Raw genomic sequence first — 20,056 nt, 5'->3', positions numbered from 1 at the left:
ACTGTACTCCTGTGAGCCATCGGAGAAATACAGCCAATTAGCATTTGCCATACTACTCCTTTAACCACTTCAATACAGGGCTTTAATACCCACCTCCATACCGTGCCTATTCTGGCACTTCTCTCCTACATGTACAAATCATCATTCTTTTGCTAGAAAATTACTCAGAACACCCAAACATTATATATATATTTTTTTAGCAGACACCCTAGGGAATAAAATGGCGTTGCAACTTTTTATCTTGCACGGTATTTGCTCAATAATTTTTCAAATGCCTTTTTTTGAAAAAAAAAAAAAAAAAATGGTTTCATGAATAAAAAAATAACAAAAAACAGTAAAGTTAGCCCAATTTTTTTGTAAAATATGAAAGATGAAATTACGCCGAGTAAATAGATACCTAACATGTCAAGCATTAAAATTGCGCACACTCATGGAATGACGCCAAACTTCGTTACTTAAAATTCTCCATAGGCGACGCTTTAAAATTTTTACAGGTTACCAATTTAGAGTTACAGAGGAGGTCTAGTGCTAGAACTGTTGCACACGCTCTAACACACGTGGCGACACCTCACATGTGTGGTTTGAACGACGTTTACATACATGGGCGGGACTTACGTGTGCGTTCGCTTCTGAGTGTGAGCTACCGGGGACAGGGGCGTTTTAATTTTTTTTTTTTTCACTTTATTTTTAATTTTTTGTTTTTTGATCGCTTTTATTCCTATTACAAGGAATGTAAACATCCCTTGTAATAGGAATAGTGTGCGACAGGTCCTCTTTAAGGAGAGATGTGTGGTCAATAAGATCCCACATCTCTCCTCCAGGCTGGAAAAAAATGAGATTGTGAAAAAAAATTCACAATCTCATTCCTACTAGCCACAATTGCGGTTTGTTTACTTACGGGTACCCGGGCGTGTTATTCTCAACACGGAGCTTATATGCTTAAATACAGTATTTGGAAATCCGACGGACTGTTTAGAGCCGGTTCACACTGGAGCGACTCGTCAGGCGACTCAGCCGCCCGACAAGTCGCATCCCATTCTATTCAATAGAACCGTTCTAATAGGAGCGACGCAAGTCGCTCAGACTTAGAAAAGGGTTCTTGTACGACTTTGGGGGCGACTTGCATTGACTTCTATACAGAAATAATTTTGCAAGTCGCCTCTGAAGTCGTCTTCAGGACGCCTTGCCGAGTCGCCCCCGAAGTCGTGCCGCCCCAGTGTGAACCAGCTCTTCCATGTTACATTTTTAAAGCAGCAGCAAACCTGCTGACCTTAGATGCTTGCTAATGTCACAGAACACCTCTGATTTTCACATAACATGTAAACAGTCAGTTGGATTTACAAATACTGCATTTAAACATATAAGCTCCGTTTTGTGTTAAAAATAACTGAAATCTAAAACTCCGGTGGGTGTAACAAGATGTCCGATTGCCCCCTTCACACTATCATTACTGTGCAATGGTGTGGGGATGTTGCAAGATGGCGGCGATGGAACGTCACTTCCGGAGAAATCTGTGATTTGGAGCGGAATGTGATATGGAGCGGAATGTGACACTACACCGACGCACGGCGATGATCTCTCCAGGCCCCCCGATGGCACGGGAGAGCCCGGAGAAGCACCGGATGGCAGCGGGGGGGGGGGGGGGGAAATGTCCCCTCCCGCCGCCTACAAGGACGATTAATCGGCGGGACCGCCGCTATGATTGTTCTTATGGTGCGCAGGATCGCCGCCAGAACAAATATATATCTGAATGATGCCTCTAGGTGCAGGCATCATTCAGATATCACCGCACAATGTACAGGACGTCATATGACGTCCACCCGGGATAAGAGATCCCCTTTGTGGACGTGCAGTATTGAAATGGTTAATCATAGGTTTCACGCAGTTACCATTATTTCAAAATTGGCGAGGCCTTTCCAACATAAACATGCTATTTTTGCAACTCATCCCTAATACATTTCCAATCAGAAAAAAATTACTTTGTATTACCTTCTTGAGATGCCAACTCCTCTGACTGATCATCAGTAAAGCTTAAAGGAATATCCTTTTGTTCATCTGAACCCAAAACACCTTGATCCACAGTTATACGTCCTTTCTTTTCTTCTCTTTCCTTTAGAATAATCTGCATGAAAAAATTGTTATTTACCAGTCATTTCACTCAGTTATGTGCTCCACACAAAACAGGATTCATCAGCCTTTTCCCACCTGCATGAAAATCTGATTTTTGTACTCGTAAAAATGTATTTCTCAGAGTCCATTGAGGGACACAGATTGATGGTAAGGGACCTGGGGTTATACTGCCGCCTACAGGAGAAATGGACTACTAGACAAAGGGAAAACTGAAGACCAGCCTCTAGTGGATATAACCCCTCCTACCTCACACCTGCTCAGTTGTAACAAGCAGTATAAACCAAGAATGAGAACATTTGAGGGAAGTGTTCCTCAATAAAATGCAAGAAAATGATTTTACAGCTAGTACAAAAAATCCTATATTCTCTATTGTGCATTGAGGGACATAGCTTGATTATGGACAAAAGCAGTCCAAACTGAGGGTTGGGCATATTAATCAAAGGCAAACTAGGCCAACAACAAAAGATTAAAAAAAGGAAACCCGGAATATTGATTAGCTGCCTCCAAAACATTTTGACCATCACTAACATTTGCAGAGACAAATGCATAAACCTTACAAAATTCAAGTGTTACTGAAATACATTTTTATTTTTTTAATAAAACAAACATGTTATACTCACCTGCTCTGTGCAATGATATTGCAAAGAGCGGCACTATTCCTCCTCTTCTCTGGCCCCCCGGTGGTGATCCTGGCTCCTCCTCGTCTTCGTGTGTGTCCCCATAGCAAACAGCTAGCCATGGAGGCTCGGTGTCTGGAAGCTCCTGAGCTGTGCATCTATGGAGTCGTGCTCTATAGACGTGCTCCATAGACTTAGACCACGGGACTTAGCACCACCCCCCCCACACTTCCTTCTCGCTGCATTTGATTGATGGCAAGTGCTGTGTGAAGAACCTTAAGCCCTGGTTTACATTAGTACGTTTTGACATGCGATTGGACATGTCAAATTGGCGGCATTTGTACCATCCTAATCGGTGCGACGCCGCATCTGCAGCGCTGCACCGATTTCAAAAAGTGTCTGAGGGGGTGCAAGTTGCGAGTCTGTGAACTGGACCAAACTTGGATGAATGGAAGGAATGCTTTAAGAGGGGATAAGATGGCGTGGACCAGAGTTATTTATCTTCTCTTTGCATAGCTGGGGTAAGTGAATACTCTTTTGCGCCAGTTTAACTTTAATGATGTTGTCAAGGAAAGAGCCGAAAAGACCATCTCCCACAAAGAAAAGTTTTAACAAGGCTTTCTTACAGCATTGCTCTCTGCTGACTAGAACATAGGCCAGAGTGTGAACAGAAGAAAGGGAACCCAAGACATAACTATGTATGTGAAAGGCTCCGGTCAAAATGCTGCATCTTTAATGAGCTTTTTATCCACTTCAATACCAGGCACTTACACCTTGCTGCCCAGGTCAATTTTCAGCTTTCAGCACTGGTGTTGTTTAAATGACAATTGCGCGGTCATGCTACACTGTACCCAAACAGAATTTTTATCATTTTGTTCCAACAAATAGAGCTTTCTTTTGGTGGCTTTTGAAAATTTTGAAGGGAAAAAAAAAAAAAAAAAAAAGTTTTGTTTCGGTTATAAAATTTTGTAAATAAGAAAGTTTTCTCCTTAACTGATAGGCACCGGCAGCACTGATAGGCATCACTGGTGGCACTGTCACTGGCAGGCATTGTGGAAGGGCACCGATTGGCAGCTGCCTGGTCACTGGTTGACATATCCCTGGTGGTCCAGTGTGGGTGGCCATCCCTGGTGGTCCTGGGCTGATAAAACAATCAGCACAGACCCCTCCTTGTCAGGAGAGCAGCCGATCGGCTCTCCTCTACTCACGTCTGTCAGACGCGAGTGAGGAAAAGTCGATCAACAGCTCTTCCTGTGTACTTCGTGATCAGGACACGGCTGATCACTTGGTAAAGAGCCTCCGACAGAGGATTTTACCGAGATTGGTGTAGCGGTGCGTCAGACTGACACGCTGCACCACCGATCTCCGTGATGCGCGCCCCCATGTGCGCGCGGCGGCTGTTAGCCTACTGGACGTCATATGATGCCCAGTCAGGATAACTGAACCACCACCCGGCCGTCATTCTGCTATAGGCCAGGCAGGAAGTGGTTAAACTGCTGAATGTAGAAAACACTTCACAGGCGATCAAGATGGTAGCAACTGCATGAAGCAGCATTGTAGGTGCGCGGAGCGTATCTGTTGCATTAATGATACAGCCCTTTAAAAAAAAAATTATGCGTTCTATGCATTAAGATAAAAAGCATTCTGTGTGCAGCAGCCCCCCCCCCCCCCACTCTCACACTTATCTGAGCCCCATCTGTCCAGCGATGTCCACGAGTGTCTCCAAAGGGAGAAGGGCAACTAATCACGTTGGATCTAACGTGGAGGAGGAGACTCATGTCCACGTCATGGACCCCGTCGGGAGCCTAAAAAAGGGAAAAGAAACGCATCTCACGCCCCTAAATCCATATATGAAAGAAAGGGGCGTGTAGACTGTGAAAACCAATATAAATAACCTAGAAAAGATGACGCCTCTCATATCCGGAAGGGGTGGGAAAAAAAATCACTCCCACCCCACACTTCCACCAACGATCATAGGCTCATCCAGGTGTATCACCATCAACCCGTCATAAAAGCAAATAAATGAGAGGGAAATTAATATAGGAAATGTGCTACACACGGGAGAGGTCCCAAGGAAGCCGACACCTAAATGTAAAAAAAAAAACATAGATTACCCTGAAAATCTCAGTGATTATAGGGAATCAAAAAACAATATGTATTACCCTGAGAATCTCAGTGACTACAGGGAATCATATTGAGAGAACAACAAGAAATATGGCTGAATGGGCAGGACAATTCAAGACCGATTGATAAAGGCATTAATGTCCATGTTCAAGCCATACGGCACATAACATTTGAGCTGGTATATCCAAAAAGTTTCTAGCCAACAATCCCTTGATGACTTCATGGCCATTTTGACCCACAATCAGGTTGGAATTAACTTGTCATATGAGGCAAGTAATTCCAGTATACATTTTCTTGGCTTAGAGATAAGGGTGGAGAATGATCAGCGGTTGACTAAAACCTACTTTAAGGAGACGGACCGTAATGATTATATCCCGGTAGACAGCTGCCACCACCCTTCATGGTTGAGATCAGTGCCCCGGAGTCAACTTTTAAGGATAAGGCGTAATTGCTCAGACCTTTCGGATTTCTATAAATCAGGCGGAATTACTAAAAACCAGATTCGTGGATAAGGGCTATTCGGGCCATTCCGTTGATCAAGAGATCAATAGGATTGCTACCTTAGACAGGAATTTGTTGATATTGGAACGTTTTAAACCCATCCAAGAGCCAAAATTTAAGAATTCATTTATCACTATTTTCTCTACTCAACATAAACAGATTAAGGAAATTATAAGAAAGCATTGGAAGATTCTGAAAAATGACCAGGTGTTGGGTCCTACACTCCCTTTGAATGGAGGAGTTATTTATAGAGGTGCTATGTCCTTAAAAAGGACAAATTGCACCTAATGTCACAGACCCCCACCACCCATTTTTTCCCCTCTCAAAGGGATTTCATCCTTGTCGTAGATGTAGATTGCACACAACACATGCGGAAGGAAAAAAAACTATATGTTTTAGATCCACCACCACTTCTCTTTAATATCCCATGAAACATTTTTTCACTTGTGCGACCAAGCACATAGTATATCTCATCACCTGCCCTTGTGAAAAACAGTACGTTGGTCGCACCATACGGACCTTTTACATAAGGGTAGGTGAAAACATCACTAGTTTCCAAAAAGGCCACACCAATCACACTGTGCCCAGACATTACCTCGAACGACATAAGAAAGTAGAGGGTACTCTTTTTCAAATTATTGATAAATTTGTTCCTCATTGGAGAGGAGAATCGAAGTTAAAGGGTGTATCCAAGCTAGAAACTTTTTGGATATACCAGCTCAAATGTTATGTGCCGTATGGCTTGAACGTGGATTGGGACATTAATGCCTTTATCAATCAGTCTTGAATTGTCCTGCCCATTCAGCCATATTTCTTGTTGTTTTCTCACTATAATTCCCTGTAGTCACTGAGATTCTCAGGGTAATACATATGTTTTTTGATTCCCTATAGTCACTGAGATTTTCAGGGTAATATATGTTTTTTTTTTACATTTAGGTGTCAGCTTCCTTGGGACCTCTCCCGTGTGTAGCACATTTCCTATATTAATTTCCCCTCTCATTTATTTGCTTTTATGACGGGTTGATGGTGATACATCTGGATGAGAATATGATAGTTGGTGGAAGTGTGGTGTGGGAGTGATTTTTTCCCACCCCTTCCGGAGAGGCGTCATATTTTCTAGGTTATTTTTTATTTATTTTTTTTAGGCTCCAGACGGGTCCATGACGTGGACATGAGTCTCCTCCCCCACGTTAGATCTGTGATTAGTTGCGCTTCTCCCTTTTGGAGACACTCGTGGACATCGCTGGACAGATGGGGCTCAGGTAAGTGTGAGAGGGGGGGGGGGGGGCTGCTGCACACAGAATGCTTTTTATCTTAATGCATAGAACGCATAAAAAACTTTAAATAAAAAATTTAAAGGGCTGTATCATTAATGCAACAGATACGCTCCGCGCACCTACAATGCTGCTTCATGCAGTTGCTACCATCTTGATCGCCTGTGAAGTGTTTTCTACATTCAGCAGTTTAACCACTTCCTGCCTGGCCTATAGCAGAATGACGGCCGGGTGGTGGTTCAGTTATTCTGACTGGGCATCATATGACGTCCAGTAGGCTAACAGCCGCCGCGCGCACATGGGGGCGCGCATCACGGAGTTCTCTCACTATGATTCCCTGTAGTCACTGAGATTCTCAGGGTAATACATGTTTTTTGATTCCCTATAGTCACTGAGATTTTCAGGGTAATATATGTTTTTTTAAATTTAGGTGTCAGCTTCCTTGGGACCTCTGCCGTGTGTAGCACATTTCGTATATTAATTTCCCCTCTCATTTATTTGCTTTTATGACAGGTTGATGGTGATACACCTGGATGAGCCTCTGATCGTTGGTGGAAGTGTGGTGTGGGAGTGATTTTTTCCCACCCCTTCCGGATATGAGAGGCCTCATCTTTTTTAGGTTATTTATATTGGTTTTCACAGTCTACACGCCCCTTTCTTTCATATATGGATTTAGGGGCGTGAGATGCGTTTCTTTTCCCCTTTTTTAGGCTCCCGACGGGGTCCATGACGTGGACATGAGTCTCCTCCCCACGTTAGATCCAACGTGATTAGTTGCGCTTCTCCACCACGGTGGAACGCATGCAGCTTCACATGTGCAGCACGGAGCGGGGTCCCATGTAAGTACTTTTATTGGCACCCCTATTTAAGCGCAGTGGTAGTGGGGGCTGGATGTATGCCCCTGTTGAAGTCTTCTTAGACGAAACCGGTCGGGCACATACATTGGTCCACACCACTTCCACACTGCGCAAACTGTGTACTGATGACATTTATCTTTATTTTGGATGCAGTGGTTGTGATGATTATTTTTTAATTTCTATTTGACATTTTTTGGATTTAATGTCTTGCCTTTTTTGGATTTTAAAAATTAAAGCTTAAGCTTTTTTACGCTATGAGAAGTCGTTCTTGTTTTTTCCGGTTTCCTCCCATGTTTGGAGCCCATTGGGTCTATTACTAGCTGGTTTCGCTTCACCCACTGTTTCTATCCTGAATTGGAGCGGAGCGAGTCACCTGGAGGTTGATTCATACAGCATCCTGCCAAGGAGACTATTAATCCAGTGGAAGCGAGGAGCATTATTACAGCAATGACCAGATCAGGCAATCGCCACCCCATGCAAGTATGATCCAGCACCGTATGGTGTAGTTTGGGTCCACCCTATCTGGTAAGGGTATCTCATTATTTGGCTTTGGAGGGATCACGTTTCTTTGAAAGGAAATGTTCTACATTGATTCTATAAGATTGCCCCCTTTGGGTCTTTTCACCTTTTTATATATATGTCACGTATATTGAGTTGTTAATCACATATTCACGGTGATACGTTTGAATTTGTTCACTACACTTTAATATTTTAGAATGCTGTAACAGACAAAAAAGCGCAAATCGTCTTATACTAACAAGGAATCAGTTAAAGCAGCCCAAGGGCGAATAGAACTTCCCCTTTAGAGTGCCGTTGTACGTGTTGTACGTCACCGCGCTTTGTTCATCATTTTTAAAAAAACGATGGTGTGTGGGCAACGTCGTTTTTAATGATGAAGTTGGAAAAACTTCGTTTTTTTGACATGCTGAAAAACTAAATTTTCTTTCATGCCGAAAAATTATCGTGTGTACGCGGCATTACCTGTAAAATTAAGCCCTTCAGTGGCGCGCTGCCACCGCTGACAGGGCTTAAATTTTCACCTGGTCTTCCTTCTGGGTTCGCAGGCTCCAGTTGTTTAAAGGGCCAAGCTGTGACGATGTCACTCCTGTGCATACCATGATCACGGCCCAGCACTCTGAAGGAACGGCATACTCAGTATGTTTTCCTTTAAGGGTGCAGTACGCATGTGTTGGTGACATCACCGGCTGCAAAAATGTGAGGATCTCCTAAACTGTGCATGTTTAGGAGATGTTCCACCCATTTTTACTTGTTGCTTGTTGCTTATATCAGAAAGCCCACAAGCAGTACAGTTATAACTGGCTATCCTCTTTTGATCTAAATACTTTTTATTCCTATATACAGGCGGCACTTCCGGTCCCAGCCACCTAGGCGATTTGGTCATTAGGCAATTCCCCAAGGACTCCTGGGATATTGGTGTCAACTATCCCAAGGAGTCCTTGGGACACCCAATAGTGAAATCTTGCAATATTTCAAAACTGGAATGACACGATCCGGAGGAGTTAGGCACCATTTTTTTTTAAGAAATTAAAGAACAGCCGGGAGGAAATACAGACACTGGGGGTTATTTACTAAAGGCAAATCCACTTTGCACTTGAAATTGCACTGGAAGTGCAGTCGCTGTAAATCTGAGAGGTAGATCTGAAATGAGGGGAAGCTCTGCCGATTTTGTTATCCAATCATGTGCAAGCTAAAATGCGTTTTTTTATTTTCCTTGTCCCCCTCAAATCTACAGTGACTGCACTTCCAAGTGCACTTTGCACTTGTAGTGCAAAGTGGATTGGAGTGTGCTTCAAATGCCCACAACCTCGATGACCCCTGCCCGCTTCAGAGATCAGGTACGATATTACTGATTTAAAAGTAAAAAGCATGAAGACAGTTAGGACAGTATCCAAATATTAATGTACAAGAACAATCACAGGGGAGCTTTTAAAAAATAAAATTGGATTTGGGGACTGGAGCTCCACTTTAAGCTTTTTTATAAGCTTTCTTGTAGGCATATGTTGCAAAGTGGACTTTACTACAACTTTAACTTTATTTCCTAACCATGTAATGTAATGAAAATAAAAGCTGGAGCCTGTATGGCTGGTACAGACAACACTACCATGCCCTTATTTTTTTCAAAGCCTAAATGAAACAAAAACATATCTACAGTGAAAGCATACAAATTCTACGCAAAAAGCATTCCAACTAGGAAGAAACTCATAGCCCTGGAGACGTGGTGCAGAAAAGCCACCAACATTCAAACTCAACACACTTGCCTTTTTAAGCGCAGTTGGACGTTTTAATTTTGGAAGTTCCTTCTCTTTTCCTCTTTTGATCCTCGGAGCAGTGGAGTCCAAAGGATTTGGAGAACCCATGAAGGGTTGGGCCTTTGTAAACAAATTCCTGTTTTTGTGTTCTTTGGTGTGAAATGGCACTGCACTGCCAACTGATAAAAAAAAACATACATCTTAGTCTCAAATTAATAAACCACAACAATATATGTCAATTGAAAGTAGCATGAGTATTCGAAGGCTCACAATTACTGCACCATGGAGGTTTACCACTTAAAATCCTTGACTTGGGTGTCTCTCCTTAAAAAAATGTCAACAAATTGTCCAGGGTGTACCGTCCGAATTACTCCAATAACCCTTACATAAAGTCTTCCTCTCCTTAGCTATTATTTTTCTGTTGATTTTTTTATATTATTTCTCCCCCCCCCCCCCCCCCCCCCCCAAATATTTTAACTTTTCGTCACTTTCATAAATTTGTTGCATTTTGTTGCATCTTCAGTGGCATGCAGCATTTAAATAAAAGCACCCCCCCCCTCCCCATTTGCAAATAACTGCATACTTTGTACCAGAAACTTAAAGTATCATTTTGAATGGGACATACTGAAGAATAAAAACGTAGACTTAATATTTACAGTAACATTTTTTTTTTTTTTTAGAACACTAGTCAAATCAGAAACTGCAAATATTTCATTTTTGAAACCTTTTTGTCTAGATTACAAAGAAACTAAAATAATTTTTGCAAAACAATACTTCAAAATGAAAGCCTAGTTTGTACCCAAAAACAAATGTATACAATAGTTTGTTATCCTAAATAATGATAAAATTATGGCTGAAAAACAGGCCCATAGCTGCAATGTAAAAACTAAACCCCTTTGGGTGCATTCACACCTCCCACAGCGATTAGATACAAGAAACCCAGCCAACGTTCCCACGATTATCTGAGAGGCACAATCCCATTGAAAGCGATGGGAGGCTGACGTCTCTTGCAGCTAATCACAGCCACTCGCATGTAATAAAATAAGAAAATATGAAAAAACCTTGTGAGCTGCCCCACTAAACCTAAAACACCTAAATGAACTTAAACTATTATCAGCTGTCCGCACTCCCCATTTTATTTGTATACCATTTTTGTTTTATTTTATTAGCACCGATTCTAGTGTTGTACATTAGTGCTGCACGTGTATTATATACACTCACATGTAAAAGCTCATGCAGCGAACATGTAAAAGTGATTGTTCCTGGACACAGGCAGTCTGCATCTACGGCTAATCCCTAGCACCCGATTTATGCACCCCTTTTAAAATAACAGTCAACAACTCATTATAAAACCTGTCACATCAAGGAAGGTCATTTCCAGAACCAACAAAGATCACCTAAAAACAACTAAAAACTGCAACAAGAAAGATTTCATACCGGTGTAGGATAAAGGTCTGGTGTTAGTTATCTGACGAGCCTTCATTGCTTGTTGCTGCCTCTCCAGTTCTGCCAACATATCTCCAAGATCAAGTTGTACTGGAGTCTTACTCTTCTTTCCAGATGCCTTAGATAGGGCTTCCTATGTTATCAGCATAAAGCAATATACGGTAATATTTGGTGATTGAAACAAAAAATATCCACCCCTAACAATACTCCAGTCACTTTTGGGCAAATGACCAGAAAAAATATGAGATTTTGGTGAAGGTAGCAGGGTTTGTAAAACCATAGGCTTTGTGAGTCGATGCTCTAAGGCTGTGCAGACTTATAATAAATCCAATTCATTTTTCTGGGATGATAAACCTATATGAAATCTGCAATGGAGACAATGATTACTCAAAAGGACAGATGTTCCAGTGGGATGCCTGTCTGTATCTACTGGAAACCTAATGCTGCGTACAGACGGTCGTTTTTTGTGATGGAAAAAAACATTGTTTTTAAAAATGTCATTTAAAATGACCGTGTGTCTTCTGAAAAACAAAAAAAAAAAAATTTGAGCATGCTTCAATTTATGTCGTTTTTCAAAACGTCGTTTTTTGTGTCAAAAAATTACCGTGTGTAGCTAAAACAACGTTTTTAAACCAGCGCATGCTCAGATACAAGTTAGGACGCGAGTTTGAATGGAACAGAGTGCCGTTGTACGTGCTGAACGTAACCGTGCTTTGCTAGAGCTTTTGGAAAAAACGATGGCGTGTATGCTACGTCGTTTTTGAAAATGAAGTTTGAAAAACGTCGTTTTTTTTCCCATGCTAAAAAACAACGTTTTTTTTTCATCACAAAAAACGACCGTCTGTACGTGGCATTAGAAAAATTTTAAAAGAATGGAAACAAGGAGCATACAGCAATCACATGAAACGTGCCTCCAAAAAGCATAATCTCTGTAGGATAAAAAAAAAAGTCCTTGGTGGTGCAGTACGGACTTTCAATATTTTCATGCATAAATCTGTAACATACCTGGAGTTTTTTCTGCTCCATGCTAATCTCCGAATACTCCTGGGCAGTGGCCAATGCAGCGGCAAGTGCTTTCTTCTTCTGACTCTTGGCTCGTTTTGGTACAGATGTTGTGATCGGGATCGGGGTCTGAACAATGTTAATTGGAGAATTTTCAGGTAAACCATCCAACTGAAAACAAAAAATGTGCAGAGTGAATAGATGGATAATCGCCTTTCAACTATGTAGCTTTTTACAAAGTTGCTGTACAAAGTCTATCATTTTGAATTTAGACTGAGCCACTTACGACTTTTGTGTTCATCTTTGGCTGTGTGCTCTCATTTCTAGAACTCCCATTGCTGCTGTTCAATTCTGGGAATTCATCTTCATCCTAAAATAGGTATTAGAGTATTAAGAAAAGCGCCTTTGTATTCTTAGGAACCATAAACCCCACTATCCACAGTTACAACTCTCAATATCCCACTTACACTATATTGCAGTAGTAATATATTGATATAAAATTCCATGGGGGGGTATGCTTTTGCACGGGGGGGGGGGGGACAGTTTGGGGGCTGAATTATTATGTGCCTTTCATAGGCTTGTTCACACCAATGTGTTGCAAGAACGTGCACAAAATTGCGTGCTATCACAAAAGTTCTTAATGGCACCCCCCCCCCCCTTGCAAATGTTCACGTTTGCCAAAACGTATTGTACCAGAGCGCAAATTTGAAAGTCATGCAAGCACCTTTTTGTGTGCTTATGCATAGGACAACCTGGCAAGCGCCCAGAGGCGATTCAGTTCGCATGTGCCGCGCTATATAAGTTTTTCATTCATTCAACCTTTTGAAATAAATGGGCTGCTCTGAACACGACACAAAAGATCAAGCCAAAGCGTGCACGTTTGGTCGCACTTCCTGGTGTAAACCGAGCCTTAATTTTGTTGTGGATAGAGCAAAAACCATCCCTGTCCCCCATTCAGGAGAAGCCTCTCAATTCCTGCCAGTGTAAAAAGTCATGGGAAATCTCTAATGGGGCAAATCAGATTTTTTTTCTGATTGCTGTCAGTATCTTCTTGTCCTGAGCTTTCCTCCTTGATTCCTTCCCATGGGGTAACAGACAGAAATAAAAACCTGATAAAAAATGTTAACAATTCCCCAATTCATCCAAAACTAAAACAAAAAATGGCTAATTGGGCATTTTATTAGCAGCTTACACAGTTGTAGGTACAAATGGTCACTAGAAGCCAGGACACCCCCAACGTCTATTAGAGGGCTTTACTACACCAAGCCACTGGCTCTTGCCACAAATTTATCTGCCAATACTGGGGATGCCTTTGCTATTCTTACAGTCAGAACAAGGCAACTATAGGGGCTCTCCTTCATACAGGTGGCTGAGCCTGTTAAACGCAATTGCCTGTATTACCTCAGCTTGGGCAGACTGGTTGCAATGTACAGCCTCCCATAGACATAAATGGCTGTTTGCTGCTGCACTCCTGTACATGGCGAAGTCATCATAAAACGTATAGCATACTAAATATGCTAAAAATAGAAAACTTTCCTTTTTCCATATGTCCGTACAATATATGTTTACAGTAGCACTGCCATTAAAATAAGTACAGTAGTGCACAGTTATTCCCCTCAACTGGAGGCTATATGCTGCACATGGGCTGCCCGGGTGAAAGAAATAAAAGGTTGACAATTGCATTGAACAGGCTCAGCTGCTCATGTGCAAGAGTCAGCTAGCAAGGGTGCTACCAAGTATTTTGAGGCAAGCTATTTGCATTGTATTGGGCTTACTTATTGTGATCGCGCACACACACGCATGCACACACACACACACACAAATGGGTTGCACAATGAAAAAACCTTTGGGAAATTTTCATTTAACTTTTATGTTAAAGTGCAAGTCCACCCCAACACTAAAATTCCTGCATCTACAGACAGCCATGATCTAACGTATCTAGTCCTGTAAAGAAGAAATCGGTATACATACCTTTTTTGAAGCCGATCCGGTCTCAAGTGGCAGAAGCTCTACAGGAGAAAGCGACCGTCAACAGCTGTGAAATGAATTGGGGGGGTGACGTCACCGATGGACTTACTATGGGGCTTCTGTTGTCGGCTGTCGCCTCTGCGAAGCCGAAGCAGACAGCTCAGCGTGGGATCGGATCAGATCGGCTTCAGAAAAGGTATGTATACAGATTTCTTCTTTACAGGGCTAGATAGGTTAGTGTTAAGCCTCCTACACACGATCGGATTTCCATCGGACAAAGCTGTGGAATTTTGTCCAAAGGGCGTTGGCTATGAACTTGTTCTGCATTCAAATGGCAAAACTTTGTAGGCTAACAAACACGAAACTGTGTTTTTTCTGCCATTTAGCGCCACCTTTTGGTAAACTTCTGCTAATGTTGTCTTATGTTAGCATTGGTTCGGAGCATGCTTGTTTGTACTTTGGATTTTTTTCCGAAGGACTTCTGTACACACAATCAGATAATCCGACATCACACATTTGTTGCCGGAAAATTTTAAAGCATGCTATTCCACATTTGTTGTCGGAAATTCCGACAATTGTCCGATGAGCTTACAAACGGTCAGATTTTCCGACAAAACCCTGCCATCACACAATTTCTGTGTGAAAATCTGATCATGTGTACGAGGCTTTAGATAGTGAATGTCTGCAGATGCCAGGATTTTAGTGTTAGGGTGGACTTCTACTTTAACCAGTTTTTACTGTAGACACAACTTGGTTAGAATTATTACACCATTTTTTCCCATTGCACTCACACACAGCTCATAAAGCGATACCTCAAAGTACAGCTGTTCAGGACTCTGGTCAGGTCTGTTCAATTGCGCAGTGGTCCCAGCTATACTGTCTTGCTTCCTTTGAATATTTTGCCTCCTTTCTGATGACGTGCTCTGTCCTCTCATACGATACCCAAGCTGTGGTCAAAACAGACACAGACTTTAACAGTCATTTCCTTGTAATGCAAGTTATTACCCAATAATCAAAAATTATTGTTTTGGTGGTTAGCAGATAATGTGACCAGCTGTCAGGCTAGATGGGCAAGTCCTCCAAATAAAGTGTTCTTGTGGGCTTTCAAATCTATCTATATATATATAAAACTCAACGTGTGTATGTATGTTCCAGCATCACGTCCAAACGGCTAAAGATATTAACATGAAACTTGGCACACATGTTACTTATATGTCAGCAACAAACATAGGATAGGTGGTTTAACCCTTACCCACCCCCATTTGCCATGGTCGGGGTTTTTTTTTAAAGTCCCATTCGACTCTATGGGAAATACATCATAACTTCCAAACGGCTGTAGATATTTCGATAACACTTGGTCACATGTTACTTATATGTCCACTTAAACTATAGGATAGTTAATTTATCCCTTAATTACCCCCATTTGTGAGGGTCGGGGTTTTTGTTTAAAGTCCCATGCAAATCAATGGGAAATGTAACTTCTGTACGCCTGGAGATATTTCAATAATACCTGGTACACATATTACTTATATGCCAAATAAAAATATATGACAGTTAAATTAACCCTTACCTACACCCTTATATAAAAGATGGGTATATTTATATTACTATGATTTTCCTCCCCAAAAGGTTAAGATAGGAAGACCGGGCAACTCCGGGTATTCAGCTAGTTAAAGCTAAAATTACCATTGTATCAGTTAGCATTTCTCCATGTTGATTTTCATGTTACCTGTGCATTATTTCTGAGTTCAGCCTGTCTTCCTCCTCTACAGAAAACCTGACTTTTCTCATTCCAAGGCTTCTTCTGAGTAGCTTGGGAGGCAACACTGGCCCAACTTCCTCCAGCTGTTTACAGGAAAAGACATAAAATCACATATTGGGTACATTTTTCTCACAAACAAAACATCTAATTCAATACTTTGTTATGCAACCAAGAAAACCATATTCAGGAACGGAACACAATCTACACAGCTGGTTCAGATGGCATGGTAGGAAGAAGACAGATCAGCTGGCCATCCACCCCAACAACAATTAAAGGCCAAGTTCACCTTTGGGAAAAAATAATAAATATGCATATTTAAGCAGAGAAAAATTAGCATTTTTTTATTTTATTTCTCCAAAGAGCTTGTGAAGCCTTGCACCTGGGATCAGTGGATTATGGGTGCAATGCCAGGCTCCTGCAGACACGTAATCTAGTTCTTGCTTGTACCCCTGTATGGGCTGTTAGAATGCTGGAGGAAGGGTCAATGAACTACAAGGGCACTAATCAGTTCATTGAGCACAAGCCGTAAACGGAACTTGTAGCTTATTCATTCACAGATAGTTGTGAGTGAGTGAATGAATGAATGAATGGTGGAGCCCCGATTTGGAAATGTGACAGCGGGCGGAGGTGCTGGAGCACATTGCATCCTAAATAAAGGTGCAACATGTAACATGCTGTAAACCAGGGATATGCAATTAGCGGACCTCCAGCTGTTGCAAAACTACAACTCCCATCATGCCTCTGCCTTTGGGTGTCATTCTAGTGGCTGTCAGTGTCTTGCTATGCCTCATGGGACTTGTAGTTCTGCAACAGCTGGAGGTCCGCTAATTGCATATCCCCGCTGTAAACTAACCCTTTAAAATGTATCTTGCTGTGGAGCAATATAGCCACTTCAAGGACTGCAATGCGTATATATACACGTTGCAGTTTTAAAGTGGTTTACGGAAATTATGGCTGAAGATATCAGCCATAACCCCGGTATTGTTTTTCACAGCTGAAAAACGGCTGACGAGTTACTGAAACGCTTTCAGAATGTCTTCCCCCTCTCGCCGGTGTTTTCTCAGGTTTACCGTTTCCACCAGTTCGCCTGAAAAACAATCCGACAGTGCATTGCGCTAGTCCCGGTGGCGATCAAAGAGTAGATCCTCTTTGAGTGCCTTGGAGGACCACAGCAACATCCGTCACTTCCGGTCCAGGCTGGAAGTAAAACACTTTCTCTCGACCTTATTTCTATTACAATGGATGTTTACATTCCCTGTAATAAGAATTAAAAAAAAAAAAAAAAAAAATGTAAAAGCGCCCCCATCCCTCCTTGCGAACGCATATCTAAGTTGCGCACACATATGGAAACAGTATTTGCACCACACGTGAGGTATCACCGTGAACGATAGAGCAATAATTCTAGCACTAGACCTCCTCTAACTCTAAACAGGTAACCTGTAAAGGTGTTTAAATCGTGGCCTATGGATAATTTTAAGTACTGTAGTTTGCCGCTATTCCACGACCATGCGCAATTTTAAATGGCGACATGTTAGGTATCTATTTACTAGACATCTTTCCCATTTTACAAAAAATAAAATGGTGTGTAATTCTGTTTGTTTTTTTAATTCATTAAAAGTGTTTTGTGAACCACTGCACAAGTACCATGTGACAAAAAATTGCAACGATCGCCATTTTTATTCCCCAAGGTCTCCGCTTGAAAAGAAAAAAAAAAAAATCAGGACCAGGCTGTAGGGAACATTGTATTAGTTACCTGTGCAAATGGTTGGTTCTGCAATCTGGGGAAAAAAAAAAAAAGACAAATTAATGTAAATTGCAAGCATGCGTTTCTTATAATTTTTTCTACAAATAACTAACATCTTAAATTGTGGACCAAATCAGAACACATACGGATTACAATGTTTTTTGTTTTCCAAATGATTGAAGACAGATGAATACATAGATTATCTTCAAATCTTCTGACCATCTAATGCAAAGTTTAAACCATATGTTCCTTACCGCCGCACACAGATACACAAAAAGCAAACATAGTATGGGACTACATGAAATAAAGGAATACATATTGGTATAAAGTAACATGCCAATTACTTTTACGTACACTGACAGCTGAAGCAGTACAGTCTGCATGCCTAGAACACATAGCAGCTGCCTGGCAGTGTTTTGGGCTGCAGTATCCACTGTCGCTGTCAATATCGGCTTCACTTGCACCTTGTTCACTGGAGGACTCTGCAGGATGAGAAGACCGACGACGTCTTACTTTTGTTTTCCACTGTACGGCACCCATACTTTCACACAGTGATTTGCTGGCTATTTCATTTGGAAAATCTACAAATAAAAGCTTAATATATAAAGATGGCCTTGACAGGAAACATCTTGCCAGTGTATTACTGTTTGTTTTTCATTAGTGCAATTATTATTTTTTAATATAAAGATTTACTGTTATTCTGTACTTTAAGGTTTCATTCATACCTAGGTGATTTGAATTGCTGCTGCAAAACACGGGATGTTTTTGCGGTACCATTACTTCTCAAATGGTACCTCAATTTCGCCAAGATTTTTCTGCCGCTTGTCATTTTAAAAAAGGGAGCAAGAGCTACTTTTTGGGGACAGTGCCGCAATTTCAGCGAGATTTATTGCGCAGCAAAATCACGGCGCGATTGGGGTGCCATTACAAAGTAATGGCATGACAAACACGTCCTGCGTTTTGGAATCGCGTGCAGAATCGTGGCAATTCCACCCGCAATTCAAATAGCCTAGGTGTGAATGGAGCCCAAATCAAATTCTGGCTTTGTAAATGCTACCAGGTGTGATTGTTACTGAGAAAGAAAGGAAAGGACAGGACAGGGAGGAAAGGACAGGACAGGGAGGAAAGGACAGGACAGGGAGGAAAGGACAGGAGAGGAGAGGACAGAGAGGAGAGGAGAGGAGAGGAGAGGAGAGGAAAGGAAAGGAAAGGAGAGGAAAGGAAAGGAAAGGAAAGGAGAGGAGAGGAGAGGAGAGGAGAGGAGAGGAGAGGAGAGGAGAGGAAAGGAAAGGAAAGGAAAGGAAAGGAAAGGAAAGGAAAGGAAAGGAAAGGAAAGGAAAGGAAAGGAAAGGAAAGGACAGGACAGGACAGGACAGGACAGAACAGGACAGGACAGAACAGGACAGAACAGGACAGGACAGAACAGGACAGGACAGAACAGGACAGGACAGAACAGGGAGGAAAGAAAAGGGACAGGACAGGACAGGACAGAACAGGGAGGAAAGAAAAGGACAGGACAGAACAGGGAGGAAAGAAAAGGACAGGACAGGACAGAACAGGGAGGAAAGAAAAGGACAGGACAGGACAGAACAGGGAGGAAAGGACAGGACAGGACAGAACAGGGAGGAAAGAAAAGGACAGGACAGGACAGGACAGGACAGGACAGAACAGGGAGGAAAGAAAAAGGACAGGACAGAACAGGGAGGAAAGAAAAAGGACAGGACAGGACAGGACAGGACAGGACAGGACAGGAGAGAATAGGGAGGAAAGAAAAGGACAGGACAGGACAGGACAGAACAGGGAGGAAAGAAAAGGACAGGACAGAACAGGGAGGAAAGAAAAGGACAGGACAGGACAGAACAGGGAGGAAAGAAAAGGACAGGACAGGACAGAACAGGGGGGAAAGAAAAGGACAGGACAGGACAGAACAGGGAGGAAAGAAAAGGACAGGACAGGACAGAACAGGGAGGAAAGAAAAAGGACAGGACAGGACAGAACAGAACAGGGAGGAAAGAAAAGGACAGGACAGGACAGGACAGGACAGAACAGGGAGGAAAGAAAAGGACAGGACAGGACAGAACAGGGAGGAAAGAAAAGGACAGGACAGGACAGAACAGGGAGGAAAGAAAAGGACAAGACAGGACAGAACAGGGAGGAAAGAAAAGGAAAGGACAGGACAGGACAGAACAGAACAGGGAGGAAAGAAAAGGACAGGACAGGACAGAACAGAACAGGGAGGAAAGAAAAGGACAGGACAGGACAGAACAGAACAGGGAGGAAAGAAAAGGACAGGACAGGACAGAACAGGGAGGAAAGAAAAAGGACAGGACAGGACAGAACAGGGAGGAAAGAAAAGGACAG

The 20,056-nt window shown here is 42.2% G+C and overlaps 1 protein-coding gene across 2 annotated transcripts in view; it reads right to left on the bottom strand.

Annotated features, from left to right (window-relative positions):
- SECISBP2L (SECIS binding protein 2 like) overlaps nucleotides 1-20,056 on the bottom strand; it is an 84,262-nt gene that overhangs the window by 13,290 nt on the left and 50,916 nt on the right. Inside the window, exons 5-13 of one of the 2 annotated variants that reach the window (XM_040342645.1) lie at nucleotides 18,050-18,276; nucleotides 17,705-17,729; nucleotides 15,919-16,034; nucleotides 15,002-15,136; nucleotides 12,508-12,591; nucleotides 12,225-12,392; nucleotides 11,211-11,352; nucleotides 9,783-9,952; nucleotides 1,990-2,122 (exon numbers count right to left, since the gene is read on the bottom strand). In XM_040342645.1, the coding sequence (XP_040198579.1) occupies nucleotides 1,990-2,122; nucleotides 9,783-9,952; nucleotides 11,211-11,352; nucleotides 12,225-12,392; nucleotides 12,508-12,591; nucleotides 15,002-15,136; nucleotides 15,919-16,034; nucleotides 17,705-17,729; nucleotides 18,050-18,276 (1,200 nt within the window). The remainder of the gene's footprint in view (nucleotides 1-1,989; nucleotides 2,123-9,782; nucleotides 9,953-11,210; nucleotides 11,353-12,224; nucleotides 12,393-12,507; nucleotides 12,592-15,001; nucleotides 15,137-15,918; nucleotides 16,035-17,704; nucleotides 17,730-18,049; nucleotides 18,277-20,056) is intronic. The other variant, XM_040342646.1, reaches the window with a different exon arrangement.

This window comes from Rana temporaria, chromosome 3 (genome assembly GCF_905171775.1).
Source record: "Rana temporaria chromosome 3, aRanTem1.1, whole genome shotgun sequence".
Taxonomy (NCBI): domain Eukaryota; kingdom Metazoa; phylum Chordata; class Amphibia; order Anura; family Ranidae; genus Rana; species Rana temporaria.
The sequence above is the reverse complement of the archived record's forward strand: the minus strand, read 5'-3'. Positions and strand labels throughout refer to the sequence as shown.